Source organism: Solanum dulcamara, chromosome 1 (assembly GCF_947179165.1).
Source record: "Solanum dulcamara chromosome 1, daSolDulc1.2, whole genome shotgun sequence".
In the NCBI taxonomy this organism is placed as follows: Eukaryota; Viridiplantae; Streptophyta; class Magnoliopsida; order Solanales; family Solanaceae; genus Solanum; species Solanum dulcamara.
Genome location: NC_077237.1, coordinates 85,294,242 through 85,313,474, shown reverse-complemented (window position 1 = coordinate 85,313,474; position 19,233 = coordinate 85,294,242). Strand labels below are relative to the sequence as shown.

Genomic DNA, 19,233 nt, shown 5'->3' with positions numbered 1-19,233 from the left:
TGTCGGGGGTCCCATCCCAACCCCCCCCACCCCCACCCCTCCCAAATCTTATGCATTCTTACTTGAGCCTACTGTTTCTTCTCATCACTCTCATCTGTTGCTTTGATCAAAGATTTGATCAAAGATCAAACAGCTCACCTTGTGAGATGATGGAAGAAGAGACACATGATACTAGTTTAACTAGTTTTATTGCACAAGCTACCAGAAGCTGAAGGTAGATCTTGTGCACAACCCTACACATTGAAATCACATGATCTTTTTGAAATGCTGAAGAGACTGTAACCTCGATGTTGATTATACCGTGTATATGATTCCCTTGATCGACCTGTTTGCATTAGTAAGAGGATCGTGGAGGAGATTTCCTTGAGAATGGAAAGAAAGAATCGCAAGTCTTGGAGGATGAAAATTGCTTATTTAGTAGCAGAAAACGCAGAAATTTAAGGAATAATGTTACTTTTTGTAGCTGTCAGAGAAAAAATTGGTTCTATCAAGGGGGAGTAGATGGTTTAAAACGAATAGGATGGAAAGAGAAAAACTAGTAAGAACAGGAATGCACTTTTTATGTCGTCTATACTGTACTTATAAGCTTCCCTGGACCCTGTCTCAATGCGGAATGTTTTGTATTCTGAACTGTCCTTTTGCGATAAAATTTATCGCTTCTGAGTAGAATACAAATATATAATCAAAACTTGAGCACCAAATTCTTTTGAGGTTCAAGAATTTGGGGCATATGACATTTGCACCAAAGACATATTTTTATCGAAACAATCCATACAGTTTTGGTATAACTATATGCATATACTAACTCTAACATTGACCAAGTTAGTCTTAATCAAAAAAAAAAAACATTGATCAAGTTGCTGGTTCATGCCTACAACTCCACTTTTTCCCGAGTCGTCATAATATATACCTTACCTTAAACCAGAACTTGAATTTGTGATATCGTGCTCTCGACTATGTTTGCCATTCACCAACTAGAAAAACCAGCCAAAATTTGTGATATCGCGCTCTCTATTATGTCATCATATGAATCTGAAAGAAGAAATAGCCTGCACATTGCAAGAAACTTGAGACATTGATTCCAAACATGTGGAACAGTGTAAGCTCAATATAACATTAGATTAAATGACTTGCTTATCCATTAATGCACAAAATCCTCACCTAACAAACAACAAGCAATGGAGATTTCATGCACAAAACAAGACATTGCAACACAATATTATTGATACAAAACTGATTCACAGGCGCGATATCCTTCCTTTTCTTCTAGGTAAGAAGTGTTGTTCTTAAAAGTTCCTAGTGGTTTATGAAAAGGTAAGATCATAGTACTATGTGATGATCTGCCATATAAGCGCCACGTAAGTGCCACATGTCACAAAGTTTCCCATGTGGAAGCCTTACATAGGAAAAATGCTAGTCCATAGTAGAAGGTTCTAGAGACATGTGGAGAATTTCCTTGGAAGACTTTAGAATTCCATGGATTTGCATGGAAAGTCCTTAGAATCTTCTAGTTGTGTAGAGAAATCTAGAAGAGGGATTAGTTTGTAAATATGGAAGGACTTGTGTAGTAATTTTTATTTACACTTAAGCCCTTAAGGAGTAGTATAAATATAGGGGGCATTCATTTGTAGCAAATCATCAAGCAATCAAGCATTCTTCCAAAAGCAATACAAAAGCCTTCTTCATAAAAACTCTCTTGTTTTTCTTACAATCTAGCGTTCCCTTAGCGACCTAGTCTTAAAGACTTACTTGAGCTTACAAGATCGTGAAAGATTCGTGAGTAAGTTGTCAAGTGCCGCACGAAAGTCTTAGTTGAAGTCTAATTCCGTGACAACGTGGTATTAGAGCCAGGTTCTACTAAGGGATATGGAAAGTTTGGGAGACATCAACGCCACTACTGCCACCAACGTCAAGCAAGATGTTGGAAAGAAACACCACAAGGGAAAGAAAAACTCTAATAGAAATGAGGAGGTGCCGCTTGAGCCTACACCAAGCGAGGCCCTAACATCCTACTCACCCTCGGCCATTAAGGTGAGTGACGATGAGCGATGCAAGGAGCTTGTGGACGTCACGCTCGGCATGGAGTGGATCGCAAGGGTGGATGTTGCCCGGCAGGCCGTAGAGATATTGGGAAAGCGCTTGAACAAGTTCGATGGCAAGTTCAAGTCTCTAGAGGAGTTCACCCTTGAGGATAATGACAACATCCGAAAGGAGTTGGAGGTGCGCGAGGTGGCCGAGTACGAGATGAAGGAGACGATCACTTTCTTAGAGTGTCGGCTCATGGATGCGCTAAGCACGATAGAGAACATGAAGGCCAAAATGGCAGCACTCAAGGGAGATGTGGAAATGGGAAGATGCGTGACGCCCAGCGCGGGCAAGAAGGCCAAGATTGAGGCTCCCAAGCTACCTATGTTCAAAGGTGCCCATGATGCACAAGAGGTGGAGAACTTCCTTTGGCACTTGGAGAATTACTTCAAGTGTAACAAAGTGAAGAATGATGAGACAAGGATCAACAAAACCGTGTTATATCTCTAGGATATGGCCATGATGTGGTGGAAGCGCAGGAAGTCTGAGATCGGGAAGGGTCTATGCACAATCAACACCTGGGAGCAGTTCCGGGATGAGTTTAAGAAGGCCTTTTCCCCAACAATGTCATCTATAAGGACAAACACAAGTTTCGAGAATTGAAGCAAACGGGTAGCATACGAGCCTATGTGAAGGAGTTCACTACTCTCACGCTTCAGATTCCCAACTTCACGGATGACAACATGTTGTTCCACTTCATGGATGGGCTATAAAATTGGGCTAAGACGGAGTTGGAAAGCCGACAAATCAGGACTATCGATGAAGCCATCACACAAGCCGAAGCTTTGACAGACTTCAGGCATGATAAGCATGACCAATGAAGAGGAGACGAGACGATAGGTAGTCATGACCGGAGGTTGTGAAGAGAAACAACCTCATCCCAAAAACCATGACAACCTTAAGTCTGATGGTAAAAAGGCTGGACGACGAAGCGATGCCGACAGAAAGGCACAGACTGTGAAGGGGAATGGATTCTACATATGCGGAGGGCCGCATGGCTATGCAAAGTGTCCTGAACTACAAAACTTTGGTGCTATCTTACGGGAATGGAAGGAGAAAGATGTACAAGGATAAGAGCAAGGTTCAGACACGACACAATTGGGCCTGATTGGACTATGCAGAGCTATCGCAAAGCAATCAGGAAAGCCGAAGGAGTACGACGCACAATATGTAGACATCATGATCAATGGACGACCCGCTCGTGCAATGGTTAACACATGTGCAGAGGCCAACATAATGACCAAGTTAGCAGCTATGAAGTTGGGGCTAAGTTACAGTCCAAGTGACACCCGCCTCAGGATGGTTAATGCACCCCTAACACCGGTGTGCGGAGTCGCTCAAGGAGTAGAAATCACATTGTGCAAGTGGTAAGGTAAGACTAACTTTACCGTTGCTCCCTTAGATATCTTTGATATCATCCTTGGGCAGGAGTTCTTCCAGCGATTCCATACGGTGATCGACCCCTATCTCCAACAACTCGTGGTTATGGAGCAAGATGGATCGTGTATGGTGGCCCTAGTTAAGGTGCCGAAGACGGAAGAACCAACCCAACTTTCGGCCATGCAGCTTGAGAAGGGACTAGAGGAGGGAGTAGTGACGTTCATAGACACCATTGCGAGTTTGAGCAAAGACAATGGTGTTGGAGAGGCATTGCCACCTTGCATGAAGAAGGGCGTGATGCCTAAGAAGTTAAGACTCTTGCCTCTAAGGTGCCAAGAAGGATGGAGGCCAGTGTTGACTAAACCGGGCAAAAATTGGGACAACAGGTATAACACCCCAACTTTTTTTTCCCCACTAAGATTCGGACCATTCTTCATGTACGTATAAGATTGAACTCGAAGGCTTCAAATTGTATATATGATCTATGATTGATTCATAAGTATTTAAAGTATATTATATATGATTTAGGGTCATAAGGGATCCCAAAAATCAAGCCAAGTCCAAATCATTCCTTTCGGCTAAGTTTCCGAATGAGTTAGTATAAGGGTTAACTTCAAATGACCGTATCTCCTAAAATATAACGAATTGCGTGTCCCATGACCTATCAAATTAAAGGTCTTTGAGTCTTCTTTCCAAATCCACCAAGATTGTATTTTTCCGAGTTCGGAGTCAAAAGTTATGCTTGATCGAACAGAGAGGACCTGCAGCGAATTTTGGCCAATTTTCCAGATTTTGTAGGGATATTTTGGTAAAATTACCTACTATCTATATACACAACTGGAGGCGTTTTGGATCATAATTTCAGTCTTTTGCCTTTCCAAACAATCCTAATCTTCATCCCTTTCTCTCTCAAATTATCTCCAATAAAATCCTCTCAAACTCAAGGATTCAAGTTTTCCTTTGAAGACCTAACATCAAGGTTTCTTCAAAATCTACACTAAGGTATGTAAGGCTACTAAAAACATGGATTAAATTCACCATGTGCCCTACATCTTCTTTGAGATTGAATTTTCATAGGAATTGGGTTTTCTTGATAAATTTATGTCCTAATGAGTTCATACATCTATTAACTTGATTTTGTTATGTTGATATTGATAAGTTGAGAAATAGATAAATGCTTCATGTTTGATATGAGTTGATTGATATGAGTTGTTATACATATTTTGTTATGTCTAAGAGTTGATTGATATGAGTTGTTATACATATTTTGTTATGTCTAAGAGTTGATTGATATGAGTTGTTAAACATATTTTTGAAATATTAGCAATAGATAATTAGCTTGCAGTAATTTGGAATCCGTTGGTACGTTACAGTTTAATTCAATTACCAAATGATGGAACATAGAAAGAATATTGAAATGTTGGTTAGGATATTTTCATTAGTTTAACACCTTCATAGATCCAAATTGCTAGAAACAAGATGGGGACAATATTTGATTAACCTTTTAGTTATATAACATGAATCCAATTTCTGTGAGTTGATGCCTCAATGGAATTCCATTAGCATTATGAAATTAAATTATATTTAAGAAAAAGTTATATTCCTATTAGTATATTCATATAATACTTCCACTTTGATATATTCTAATAATATAGAAAACAAAAGCTAAACTTTATCATTTATTTCCTAATTTCATGTTAAGTGTTTGGTTTGGTTTAGGACAACTTGGATAGTTATTAAATAATAATGTTTGGCAAAAGAACACTATGGAAAGACATTCTTTCTAGTCAAAGGTGATGACAGAAAGTAAAGTAAGCAATGTTCTTGAGATTTCCTAAAAAATAAAAAAATATAAAAAAAGATATAGACTAGGCCATTGTATTTTACATGCCTTTAAAAGTATATATATATATATATATATATATATATATATATATATATATATATATATATATATATATATATAAGATTGGGGTTGATTGGATAATATGATTGGTCAAGAGGCTTGATTTGGGATAGAATTGATGAATTGACAAAGTTCCAAATGAGACTGGTCGATATGATTAGATTAAATTGATTGGATAGAGTTTTATGAGCATTGAGTCTTGGGAGGAGTATCGAGCACCAAATTGGGTAAGAATAAGTAATAACTCGAATCCAATAACTACATCGCCAAACGTAGGAAGAGATTGGACCGTTAAAGTCGGATGTTTTCCAAATTACTGTCCTGATATAATAGGACTTGATTGGGTATGGATCCATGATTTGTTGATTCGTTCTTACCCTGGCAAGGTATGAACGGACATGGCAACAACGTCGGCTTGTTGTACTATCACTGGCTCATAAGTGATGGTTGTCGGATAAGAAAAACTCTCATATAGGTCTTGATAGTACTCTGAGTCGGATTGAGATGGATTGGGTTGGATTGTATGTGATTGGTCATGTCTAAATTATATTTTCTTTAGACTCAGAATATCTTGATTGAGTTGTACCTTCTTCTGAGTTGAGATTCTGAGTTGATTTGATCCCACCTTGATGCATGTTTCATTCGAGCATTTTACATACTCTTACATTCCATGTACTGACGCCATTTGGCCTGCATCGTTTCATGATGTAGAGACAGGTACTAGAGATCATCAACAGGCGCACCGTTGAAGATCTATTTACTTCCATCTAGTTGGTGAGTCCTCCTTATTTTTGGAGGATACCGCATTTATCTTTTCAGCTTTGAGTTAGTTTTCCTTTATTTTGATTTGTGGTAGCCATGAACCTGTCATTGGCACCTCTTATATTGTTGATAGAGACTTTATAGACTAGAGTGTGGATGATGCTGAGTTGTTTCGTTGTGACTAGTTTTATTTTTTTCTAGTTGTTGAATGGAGATGTGGTTGGCCTTTGGCCTTATTATGAATAGTATTCTTATGATTTGAGTCTTCTGCTGATAGAATGTAACTGAATGAAAGTGTGATTTGGACCAAGTGGTTCGCTTGAAGGCCAGAAATGGTTTTCGAGTGCCGGCCACGTCTAGGGTACCCTCCCGGGGTGTGACAATAGGCCACTGCCATGTTTCTCGTCCACGGGGAGAGACAATTTCTGAAGGAGGCCACATAGGAACGGTATGAAGACTTGTGGCAGCTTAAAGACAAAATCCGAGAGCTTTTATAGCAGCAGTGCGCTGAGGTCGTCGCAACATCAGGTGGGGTAGAGTGTGATGACCCGCCACATCATCACGCCACATAAGTGCCACGTAAGTGCCACATGTCACAAAGTTGCCCATGTGGAAGCCTTACATAGGAAAAATGCTAGTCTATAGTAGAAGGTTCTAGAGACATGTGGAGAATTTCCTTGGAAGACTTTAGAATTCCATGGATTTGCATGGAAAGTCCTTAGAATCTTCTAGTTGTGTAGAGAAATCTAGAAGAGGGATTAGTTTGTAAATATGGAAGGACTTGTGTAGTAATTTTTGTTTACACTTAAGCCCTTAAGGAGTAGTATAAATATAAGGGGCATTCATTTGTAGCAAATCATCAAGCAATCAAGCATTCTTCCAAAAGCAATACAAAAGCCTTCTTCATAAAAACTCTCTTGTTTTTCTTACAATCTAGCGTTCCCTTAGCGACCTAGTCTTAAAGACTTACTTGAGCTTACAAGATCGTGAAAGATTCACGAGTAAGTTGTCAAGTGCCGTACGGAAGTCTTAGTTGAAGTCTAAGTCCGTGACAACTAGGTCTAGAAATCTTGATAAGGTATTAGGGACAAAAGATATCATTTATAGCAATAAACATTTTCTTAAGAAACCATGAAAACATTCTACAGTTAAGGTCACTGCACTGAGGGTTTTTCCCTCTTTCATCACTTAACTTGGTGATCTAACTGAATCTAAGATACTAAACAAGCTTAGAAATAGATGACAAGTATTGGTAAAACTGTGAAAATATATCCGTCAAGCTTCTAGCTTGGGGTGTGTCGTTGATGAGACTCCTTAAGGATATTCCACCCCGTGTAGGTGTATTCTCAGGGATTCAAAATTAACCACAACTGACAAAGAGAGAAGGAGAATATTTTCTACCTTCGGACCGTTAATAGTAAGTCAAAACAGTCTAAAATAATAGTTCTATAATAATGGCCATTATATGGTGTTAAGAAGCATGAAAATGGATTTTTTCTGGTAAGCTCAACAACGACAATAGCAGCATACCCAGTAAAACTCCACTAATTGGGGTTTGGGAAGGGTAGAGTGTACCCAGACCTTCTCACTACCTCAGGGAGGTAGAGAAATTGTTTCCGAAAGATACTCGGATCAAGTGCATCAAACCCAAGTAAAGGAAGAAGAAAATGATGCCGAAAGCACAACAGTTGATAAGAAAAGCAGTGTAGTCTACAAGAAAGAAACAATAACTACAAATGGCAAGAACTAGTACTGAGACATGCATTTTCAGGTAAGCTCAAAAAATTCAAATTAATTTTTGCAAAATCAAAATTGGATTAAGCCCCCTGTATAGCTCATGCGTAGGGAGAGCAGGGCAAATCCACCTCTTTTGCCTTCAAGCCCATTTCTCATGTGTACAAGCACACACACAATTCCTAATAAAGTGAAAAGGAGAGATTTTCCTAATCTACGAGGGACACTTCCTTTTGAGATGCACATTATTTTTCTAACATAAGCTTCCATCTATATCAACCATTCATATTTGGATATCTTTAAGCTTTTACAAACAAAATTACTCACAAATTTAAATACCTAATTATAGGAAACTATAGACATTTTTGTGATCCATATCTTCACTCAAAGAACTAGCACATACAAAAAAAAAAATGATCTTAAATTACCTTCTGTACTTTGGCACCGTATTTCTCTGCCTCCTCGTCTACAAACTGTGAGATAAATTAAGTCTTATCAATTTTACTGCCTATTGCACTCTTCATCATCCTCTCGTAATGGATAAATAAAAACGTCAAAGTAAGTTTCAAGCATGTCTTTTTGCTTCATTTAGCTGACCTGTCCAGTGAGAGTATAGAGTCTATTGTAAACCCCATTGTCAGCTATCCCAAGCACTGAGAATAGATGTCTGAGACTTTCACCGGGATTTTGGAGAGTGTACTCGATGTAATACAACCCTGATTAATTAATAAGAGTGACAATTATCAGCGGCCTTAAACTGAAATTACCTCAAAAAATCGAAATCCTCACATAATGTTCAAGTATAAACTGCTAAACTTTGAAGCAAAGGAAATGTGAAGTCACAACTACTTCAGTAAGATAAAATCACTTAGTTTCTAAAATAGCGAGGCGGATGGGTTCTAACTCAAGGAATGAACGTTTACAAGGTACGGGATAGATTATTTGTACATTTATTAGGTGGATTTGTTAAAACATAGGTTCTGTACCTAAGCTATTGGTTCTGCAAAACCCGTAGCTTATACCATATATCCGGCCGTGCTGAATGGATGGAGAGCTCTCTTATCAGTTAAAAGAAGGAAATTCTGTTCTCGTTCATTCGAAGTCCATCACTATTGAAGTTCCATTCTCTCAATATAATCTAGTTACACAACGGAAAGAGAGGCTGTGTATATTAGTACATTGGCTATTATCTTATTGACTTTTCAGAAATCCTTCAAAAAAAAAGCTGTGTGTGGTCGTGATCGATCATTTCATAAAAGCACTTTGTAATTGGGTAGGCACGATATTATGCATTCCATTTCATGGCTTTATAAACAGACGTTGTTCGATTTATGTATAAGTAAACCTCAAATAACCATTGCATCCAGTCAACTTTTCATGAGTGTTTTAGATTGTGTCATATTCATATACCTTTGGAGGCTTTGCAATCTATGAGTTTTGCTTTCACTCCTGGCGGCCTTTGCCAGCTTCTGTCGAATCCACTAACCTGTTAAAATCATTGAAAACCGAAGTAAGAACTCCAACTGAAGCAAAAAAAGGAGGAACGTAGAGCTTATTCAAAGTAGAGATGGATTAAACCTCACCAGATTCTCAGCAAAAGCATCAACTTTCCCGAAAGATTCCAACTTGGTGAAATCAGCACCAAGGCTTGTGATTACAATGCTGACTGAAGCAACAGATAATCGAGTTTATATACAACAATTTAATTAAGCTCAAATAAACTGATCCATCACAATGTCCAACTAATACCATTTGAGTTAGAAGCTTCTCGAGGATAGAAAGCTATGAGTGACCTCACTCCATCACCTTCTCCCGCACCTATTTGCCAATCTGCAAGTAATTCTTCATTTGTTACCATCATTTTCTTCCCATTCTCTTCACATTAGAGCAAATCTCTTTATTCTCAAGCTAAAACTGTGCATTTAAAATTTTTACATCTCGATACCTATGCCAAAAAGATCAACATTCTCATTTGTCCAAGCCTTGGTGGACAAAGATACTTGGTACATGTGCTGGTGGAGGTAGCAAGTACCCATGGAATTCGTTGCCCACACATTGCCCGGGACACGATTGTTAACAGAAAAAGAAAGAAAAAAGATCCTATGTTTGTTCCTACATTTTACATACAAATTCTCAATTATATTTTTACAGAATTAATAGTCCAACTGTGAATTTAAAGTTTTATAGCCAAAAAAAATCCTAGTTTTGTTCAGCATTCCCCTCCATTGAAGTCTTGGTAGACAAAGTTACTTAGTACATGTGCTGGTGAAAGGTAGTAGGCACCCATGAAATTAGTCGAGGTGCCCGCAAGTTGCCCAAGACGCTATGGTTATCAAAAAAAAAAAAATCATATTCTTGTTCCTACATTTTACATACCAATTCTCTAATATTTTTACAGAATTAACAGTCAAAGCTACTGTAAATCATAATTATCAATAGGCGTTCTCTTCTGCACATGGATATATCAATGAAGAGCACCTAAAATACTTGCATTCAAGAAGAAAAAACAGAATGTAAAATCATACCACTAGGTATCATTATCTTAAACTTGTTGACATCATCTGAATAAACACGAAAATCTTCCGCGACATCTGAAATAACATCACCCTTTTTAGCTAGTAGACATTATGAAGGATACTGGGAATGTCAAACCAATAAAAGTATTCAAAGTGTACCGTTCTCTGCCAATGCAATCGATGTAAAGGCGGACAGAGAAAATGCAACAGAGCCTGCCTGTAGTAGGAGCTCTCTTCTCTTGGTTACACATTCTCCTTTAAATTGCACACTATCCAAATATTTAAATTTCAGAATCACATAAAGTAAAAAAATCAAGAGATTAACAAATGTACTCTTATTATTGATCTAGCAGATCAAAACTTGACAACAGTTCATGGTAACTGAATAAATAAAACACACAAAAAAAGAAAAGAGCGAGAGTCAAAAACACACCTAAAGTATTTCAGTTTTTTGAGTTGTTTTCTACTTGAACTATTACCAACTATTAATCAAAACACACCGTCAACTATCAATTGTTCCCTTTTCCTATCTGAACGATGGTAATATTTCAGGTAGGAAACTCACACACCTAAATCGAGTTACATTAATGCAAAAGTTCATCTGCTATATCAACAAAATCGAGTTAATTTTTCATATGATTACTCAACTAATAGTTTTTATCTAAGAAACAGAAAGTCACTCAATTTTGTTTTATAACACTAAAGTTAATCAACTAATGGTAATTAACTAATTATCTCAGAAAGTCACTCAACTTTGTTTTGTAACATAATAGTCTTTCAACTATTGTCGTTTTCAAGTTTACTTTACTAGCAAAAACACTGTAATTTTTTTCCATCTGTCTGAGCCTTTATGAACACAGTCACACGGTACCTGTGTTGGCGAGAGATAACAAGATTGACGTTATTGCTACAATGGATAAAGTAGTAGCAGGTCTACCTCAACGTGCGTGCAAGCTAATCGACATTATAGTTATAAAAATAAATAAATTGACTTAATACTATATTAGATAAAGTTTAGTGAAGTATCCATCGAAAAAGTAATCAAGGTGAGCATAAACTGGCCTGAGCAACGCCAACACAGTTATAAAAATGAGTCGACATTACCATTACAATGGTTAAAGTAGTAGCAGGTCTACTTCCAGATGAATACAAGCTGATCCAAACACCACAATTGAGTAAAATTTAGCTGACTTTATTGTTAAGGTGGGTAAAATTCAAATGACCCGAAAAAAGTAAAACAATGAAATACAAAGTTACCCTGTTCTTGAATCAGGTACACTGTTATTGCAGCAAAAAATAACTGAATTTCCATTTTTCTTGGGACCTGAACAAGTGAATAAATAAATAAAATTAGTGTGAATTAATGTTAAGGTACTTTTTAGAGAAGAAAAATGAAGTAAAAATTGAACCTTTAAGAAGATTAGAAGAGTTTGAAGGGACACGTGGCAAGCGCAAAAAGGTTTGATACTGGTAATAATTCATTGATGGGGATGAAGATGAACATGAAAGAGTCACCATTTTTTTTTCTTTGAAGGAGCAGAGATTTTTCTTTATCCAATTCCCAGCCAACCAGTTTTCTGCTATTTTCCTCAAATAGATACAGTTGGAAATTCCACTCTGGAATTTTCTTTAGTATTTTTTTTATATTAAGATTTTTATTTTTCAAAAAGTTTCTTGGAAAATATGTAGGTACACTAAAAATTGTGATGGAGTGGTAAGTAATTATTTTTTCTTAACAAAAGGTTTTGAGTTTGAGTTATGGGCATGAAGTCACCTTTAGTATATAACGATTTACCTTAATCTGATATTTCTCAGCGTAAATACAAATTAGTTGATTCTTAAAGCGAATACTAAATATTAAATGAGAAATTAAAAAAATAAATAGGTATGAAACAATCTTCGCAAAGAAAATATTATGTCTACCATCACGTTTTCTTATTTTTCCAGAGACTTTTTATGATATGCAAGCAAAATAAAAAATGATTTTTTTCAGTTATAAAATAGTTTAGTAACTGTTTGTAATACTTAGAAAAAAATTGAGTGTTTTTTCATTACATGAAATAATATAGTCTCTACATATGTATTTATTATATTTACTCTTTTTAGAGATCTCTTTCAGTTTTAACAAGAAAAATTCTTACTTTTATTATAGTTTGAGCAAGGATCTATTAAAAATAATTTTTTATCTCTAAAATAGTGATAATGTCTGTGCATAATTTACCCTCATACCCTACTTTATGAGATTATATTAGATTTATTGTTATTGTCGTAAATAAAATTTGCATGATTCCTGCACCCTATCTAAACACTGAGCCGCTCTCCTAATGGTTCTGCCACCACGCCACAGGACGGGAGCTCGTGTGGAACCTTCTAACGTAACAATGGTAGAACGTAACAATTATTATGACCATGATCAATATGTAAAATTAGAACAAGTAATTGCTGAGATTCGCGCAGGAATAAAAGAACGGAGGTACGGTAAACTCGATCAAAATATAAGACTCAAAGGACTCGCTACGCACAATTCTATTCTATCTGAGTCTGAGTTTCCCCAAAATATCTGTTCGTCTCGCCTGGTTCACCCAAGAAAAAAGAAAAAGAAGACATAATTAGCTCTATTTATTTTTATATAGTTATCTAGTAATTTTTTTAATTATAAATTATAATCTAATGACATCATTGTCATAAGGTATCTTTGTCCTAATTAAATAAAAATAGATACTATTTTTTTATGACTAAGCAAGATTTAAAAAAATGAAAAGTCATGACGTCACGTCACGTATTCATCATATTGATAAATTTGAAGGAAAAAAAAAGGTATTGGAATTAAATGCAATCTATAATTATATTGTACTAGAGCAATTTTAGCCTTACCTTTTCTTACCTGCCTTTTTCCTTTTTCACCTTTATTTATTTTTATTTTTATTTTTAATCAATGTCGTAATATATACGGAAATCAAAGAAAAAACATAAATTATTTCAGAAAAAAAAAGCTATTTCTAAACCCTAAAATATTTTCTTTTCTCTTCCATCTTCACAATTTCCTATTTTCTCGGTAAGAAAATTGAAATTCTTCTTATTTCATTTGAATTTTCAGTTTTTTTTTTCCGAAAAAAATAGTACTTTTTAAAAATTGTTTATGGTTGATACTGTTTTTCGACCTTTATTTTTTTTTTGCTTGATCTGTTATAATTTTTGGAAAAAAATTGCTGGGTTTAATAGTTAAGCTGATCAATTTTGGCAAAATTTTCTGGTGTTGTTTTTTCAGTTGAATTTCTTGGGTTAGGGTTTATACTGATGAGCTTTGTTAGGGTTTTAGCTCTGAAACTATAATTTTCGTTTTGTTTTTTCAGTTACAATTTGGGGGAAAAAAGTTGTTTTGTAGATTTTTAGAAGCCATTGGAGCTGAAAAAATTACTTCTTGTTTTGGTGTTCTTTCTCAGGTGAATTTCGAAAAAAATCGATGAAAAATGTCGGTATCTGAGGCAGGTGGAGGAGTAATGACGAGTAGAGAAGCGCATTTCAGTATCACCGGAGTTCAAAATTCTCCGGCGAATGTCCCGACTACGACGCCGGTGGTTCAGAATATGCATATGGGTTACAGAGACGACACTACGGCTGTGTTTGCGCCGCCGCCGTACCCGTCGGCTGAAGGTGCTGCCGGTGCTGGGTCTGTTATGTTACAGAACTTGAATAATCATTCGTCGGAACCGATGAAAAGGAAGAGAGGGAGGCCTAGGAAATATGGGCCGGATGGGTCTATGGCATTGGGTTTGAATCCTGCTTCTTCACCGCCGGTTGCTGGAGGTCCTCCCGGCGGTAGCTTGTCGCCCCGAGATCCGGTTAATTCCGCAGCTGCTCAAACGCTTTCTGGGGGACCAGCTTCGCCGAATTTTTTGAAGAAAGCTAGAGGGAGACCCCCTGGATCCAGCAAAAAGCAACAAGTTGACAGTCTTGGTAAACTCCTACTCCCTTCGTATATTTGATTTGACACGGAATTTTAAAAAAATAGATTTTGAAAAGTCGTCTAAAATAAGTGATACATATTTATACCATTATAAATCATTTCAAGAAGGATACAATGAATATTTTAAAGTTAAATTATACTAAATATATAAATATGTTATTCATTTTGGGACTGATTAAAAAGAAAAGCGAGTGATATAAATTGGGATAAAGGTAATATTCATTTTGGACTGATTAAATAGAATGTTTGTGATTCAGAGATTCTTTAGGCAAACAGTTGGTTTGACCTTTTGCTTTAGCTTTCAATGTTCTAAATTGAGACAAGTTATTTGTCACTTTTATTTGTCACGTTTCGTCTCTCTCGAGTCAAATTATATGCATTTTGACCAATATTTTAATATATATTTTTTCCATTATTTTAATATGAGAAGAATTGCAACTTATAGTATTTTTTTGTATAGTTTTCGAACATCTAAATTTAAAATATTGAGTTAATCTAATTGAATTTAGCTCCAAAAATTAATCAAATTGACTTTCGTAAAATGAAACGGGACCAGTAAAAGGTAATGGAGGGAGTGGTACTAGATCATCTTTGATTTGTTAGCCGTTAGGAGTATTATAATACATACTAAAGAAAGCTGGATTTTGGATCAATGAATCAGAATCTCACAGAAGGGGTATTTACCAATATACCCTCTGTGCTCTGATAGTTATTGATGACCTTAAATGATCATAATGTTTATGAGTGCTGATGTATAAGGATTTGAAATTATATTCTGTATATTGTTTATTACATATGTGCTTTTTTTATGTTTGAGTTTCTGTTTTTTTTACCCTTCCCTTTTTCACCTTTTGGCAAATATTAAAGAAGGAATTACTACTGAACTCTTTACCCTTATGGTGTAAATATTTTGTCTCCTAAGGATGCAAATAGTCTCTCACATAGAGTTTAAAAGTTATTTATAGCTCTGGATTTTTATATGAGGTCCCCTTAACGTCTCCTTATTTAATGTGGCCCACATATTAGATAATAAATTATTTACCTTGTTTCTCATAGTGTTACCAAAGGCGAAAAGCGTAAAGAAGCTCTAAGGTCCGTTGGGGCTTTAAGTACCTTGAGTAATGAAGAAAGGCGCAAATGTGGGAAAACTACAAATATGAATGTGTAGTCCAAACCTTATAATTATAAGCATGAATAACAAGTATATGGACAAAGAAATTGAAAAAAAATTACTTGCAAAGTCAACCATCAATTGCTAAGTGTTGCCTCTTGAGGAATATGCTGATTGGCAAGGAAAAGTAGCCTTAGAGCCTTGATGATGAGATTGGAGTTTCTTTTAAGCGAGCAAAGCGCTCAACATGTTTTGCCCTTTGCTTTAGGGCTTAAGTGCGCTTTTGACAACACTAGTCTCCCAATTAAGTAAAGAATCAAATAATATTTTATGGTTATGCAAATATATTCGGAAGTTTCCTTGATGGAAGGAAACATTTTATTAGGAGAGGGGGAAAAAAGAGTCCAAGGAAATGATGGAGATTAATAAATTCTTGTATTTGGTGGACAATATGGAGGAGAGGAATGGTAGATGTTTTGAAGATAGAATCAACAGTATTCAGAAATCAAAGACAAATGTAATGCCACTTTCTATTTTTTGGTGTAAAGAGTCTTCTATAGAAGAAACAGAACAATTAGTAGATTTCCTAGGATCATCGAAAGTAATCTTGGTTCTGAACAAATTTCTGGAGGTCTCAGCATGTCCTTAATGCTGAGAAATACTACTTTTCCATTTTCAAAATAAATAAATAAAACAAATAAACTATAGCATCTCATCCTCATTTTAGAAATGAGCCATCCTTGTTTCCGAAATTTATATGAGAAGTTTCTGCACCCTACTGATCTGAAATAACTGATCTGCATTTTCATGAATTCTCTTGGATCACATGTAATAGATGATACATGCTGATTTTCAGATCCTTCTCTTCCATTTTCCTTTTTTTTCTGTTTCTTCTTTTGGGCCGGGCCGGTGGGGAGGCTGCAAACATGTTGCACTTGTCCTGTATAATAAAATCCCACATTATCCTTCTGTTTTTTGTCCAACATCATCGATAGAACTTCTCAACGTCATTTTCTGATTGCAGGATCGACAGGTTTTGGATTCACACCACATATTATCGCTGTGCAAACAGGAGAGGTTACCTCTTTATCCTTTGTATTTCCTTTGAATGCTATATAGATAATCCTTTTTTTTCTGACTTGAAGAACATTTAATTTCTTATGAAACTTGGGAGTAGCCAGCAAACATTCTCATGCCTTGAATTATGACTATTCCATATTAGTTTTGCTGTCAAAAATTCCATTTCATTGTCAAGACATCTGAGAATTTAAGTTAGGAAAGGTGAGAAGCTGGTTGAGCCCTTTCACCCTCTTTTACTTGTCCAATTGCCTTGAAACCCCTCCTCTTATTACCCAACCAGTGTAGCGCTGATCTTTTGTAATACGGATCTAAATATCGACATGTGTTTAATGTTTTAACTCTTGGAATTCCTGTGTTGCCTTTGGATTCTTGTAATGTCTTGGACATTTGCGATAGTTTTCCAGATATTAAGTTAAAGGTCATTATATTTTTTGTATTGCTAATCTTTACTGTCTGGTTTTCAGGATGTGGCATATAAAATAATGTCGTTTTCTCAGAATGGTCCAAGGGCTGTGTGTATCTTGTCTGCCAGTGGTGCAATATCAAATGTGACTCTTAGACAAAGTGCCACGTCTGGTGGAACTGCGACCTATGAGGTTTACTTCTTAATATATGTTACTTGTTTTAGCATGTCATGTTCCATCTCATATACTTCAACTAGTTATAATTTTTCAATTTTTTTCCTAATAATTAATGTCTTTTTATTGTTATTTCTGCATTACTTATATTTTGTAGTTTTATATTCGTTAGTGCCCTTTTTTCCAACTAAAGCCCGCACATTAATATGCTTTGCACTTAAAGCCTCAATAGATTGTGGTAATTTAATTTGGCTCTTGTTTACTTCATATTACTTACAGTGGCATCTCTCACTTGTATGTGAGGGAAAAAATATCGTTTTTCCTCATTTTACTTGAGGGATATGTTTATTTTTACTAATATTTCTAAAATCCATATGCAGTTCGTATGCATTTTAACCTTATTCTTTGATTTCAACTTCATTCTGTGCCTGAAATTAGTTGATTGTCACTTCTAGAACTCACAGATCTGCTAATAAACATCTGCTCTTCTGCATTGCTCTTTTCACATTGTCTATCCTTGCATTATTTCAGTGTTGAGTGCTTTTCTGACCTTTCCTCCTGTAGGGACGGTTTGACATTTTGTCTCTCTCTGGCTCGTTTATGCTGTCTGAAATTGGCGGTCAACAAAGCAGAACAGGTGGATTAAGTGTATCATTAGCTGGATCTGATGGACGGATTTTAGGGGGTTGTGTGGCAGGCGTTCTAACTGCCGCATCACCAGTCCAGGTTTGCCTTCTCACATTACATCTGATTCTTGAAAAGGTTAGAATATTTTGTTTGTCAAGTCCAAACAGGAAGATCAGAATTAGCAGTATCCGCCTATCCTGGATTTAGTGTTTATCGGTAATTCATGAAGCTGGTCTTGGTATCTATACCAGACAAGCAATCCGTTGATTATTAAGTTTTGGCACTCTGATTACTTATATACCTCTCTCCATTGGGTGAGACTATTCTGGCTTTATGAATGCACGCAGCATGCATCATTCAGAAAAAAGAAAGAATGTGTGTGCAGCAGGCAAAAGCATCATCCCTTTTTTGTGAAGGGTGGGGTACTTAAAAAAGTACCATCCTATTTCTTCATTAGTTATTTTTGACTTTTTGATGTGTGTGAGGTTTACCATATTGAAAAAGTAACCGAAAAAGAAAAAGAAGAAGAAAGCTGCACTCAAAAAACAGAGGTGAATGGCTGGGCACTTGTCGCATGTGTTAATTGTTGAGAGCAATTTTGTTTACAATAGCAGGCACTAATTAAAAGGCTTCTATTCCAGGTTATCGTAGGTAGCTTCATTGCAGATGGTCGGAAAGAGCCAAAATCAGCAAACCATTTTGAGGCATCACCTGCTCCGTTGAATGCCAATCTTGGTGTTGTTGGTATGACAGGGGTCAATAGCCCACCATCACGTGGCACTTATAGTGAATCATCTGGTGGGCCAGGTAGTCCCCTAAATCAGAGCGGTCCAGTATGCACCAACGATAATCACCTGCAAGGAATCTCGAGCATACCTTGGAAATGAGTTATTAACGCTCTCTTTTCTGACCAATTGAACTCCTTTTCGACTAATTCACTGAAGAAGACTCCGAGGGGATTGTTGTAATTTTAATCCATGTAATCGTAGTTGTGCAGAAATAAGGACCAGAGACACTTTTTACCTTAGTTCAAGAACTTGTGAGAAGTGCCAATTTGCTGATGCTTAGGTTTTCTGCATTTCCTGTCTTGTTAATTTAGTGTTTTTTTTGTATTTCATCAATCATAGGACATGGTTTGGCTTTCTTGTTCTATTCTACCTGTCATTATGTATTGCTATCTAGGGATCCCTTTTCATATTAGCCATCTTCAACTTAGTTGTGTATTTTATTGCAATTCTGTGATCTAGAAGAACATCAATTATGTCCGTACTTTTTTATGTGCTTTATTCATTTTCTGTCAAAGTCAGTTCTTATATATTTCCTTTTGACAAGGTAAATGTTTCCTGTTAGCTTGATATTTTCACAAACTAAGGTGTTCGAATCCTTTAAAAATAAATAACTTACAATTTGATATACGTCTGGAAACATTTTTTAAAAGATCTTAGTAACATAATCAGATGTGGAGTTAAGAATTGAACTTCATAAGT

At 36.3% G+C, this 19,233-nt stretch overlaps 2 protein-coding genes across 2 annotated transcripts; one reads left to right on the top strand and one right to left on the bottom strand.

The window, feature by feature from the left end:
* Positions 1–657: 657 nt before the first annotated feature.
* Positions 658–11,961, bottom strand: LOC129881760 (psbP domain-containing protein 3, chloroplastic). The gene is made up of 10 exons (XM_055955870.1): positions 11,793–11,961; positions 11,641–11,707; positions 10,543–10,652; positions 10,393–10,458; positions 9,617–9,697; positions 9,451–9,533; positions 9,278–9,353; positions 8,465–8,583; positions 8,296–8,340; positions 658–1,049 (listed from the first exon to the last, which is right to left on the bottom strand). Exons 1-10 carry the CDS (start codon positions 11,899–11,901, stop codon positions 1,023–1,025), a joined length of 783 nt encoding a protein of 260 aa, XP_055811845.1. The 5' UTR covers positions 11,902–11,961; the 3' UTR covers positions 658–1,022.
* Positions 11,962–13,332: 1,371 nt separating this feature from the next.
* Positions 13,333–19,015, top strand: LOC129881712 (AT-hook motif nuclear-localized protein 10-like). The gene is made up of 6 exons (XM_055955829.1): positions 13,333–13,438; positions 13,827–14,340; positions 16,486–16,538; positions 17,006–17,137; positions 17,684–17,845; positions 18,388–19,015. Exons 2-6 carry the CDS (start codon positions 13,854–13,856, stop codon positions 18,631–18,633), a joined length of 1,080 nt encoding a protein of 359 aa, XP_055811804.1. The 5' UTR covers positions 13,333–13,438; positions 13,827–13,853; the 3' UTR covers positions 18,634–19,015.
* The last annotated feature ends 218 nt before the right edge of the window (positions 19,016–19,233 follow it).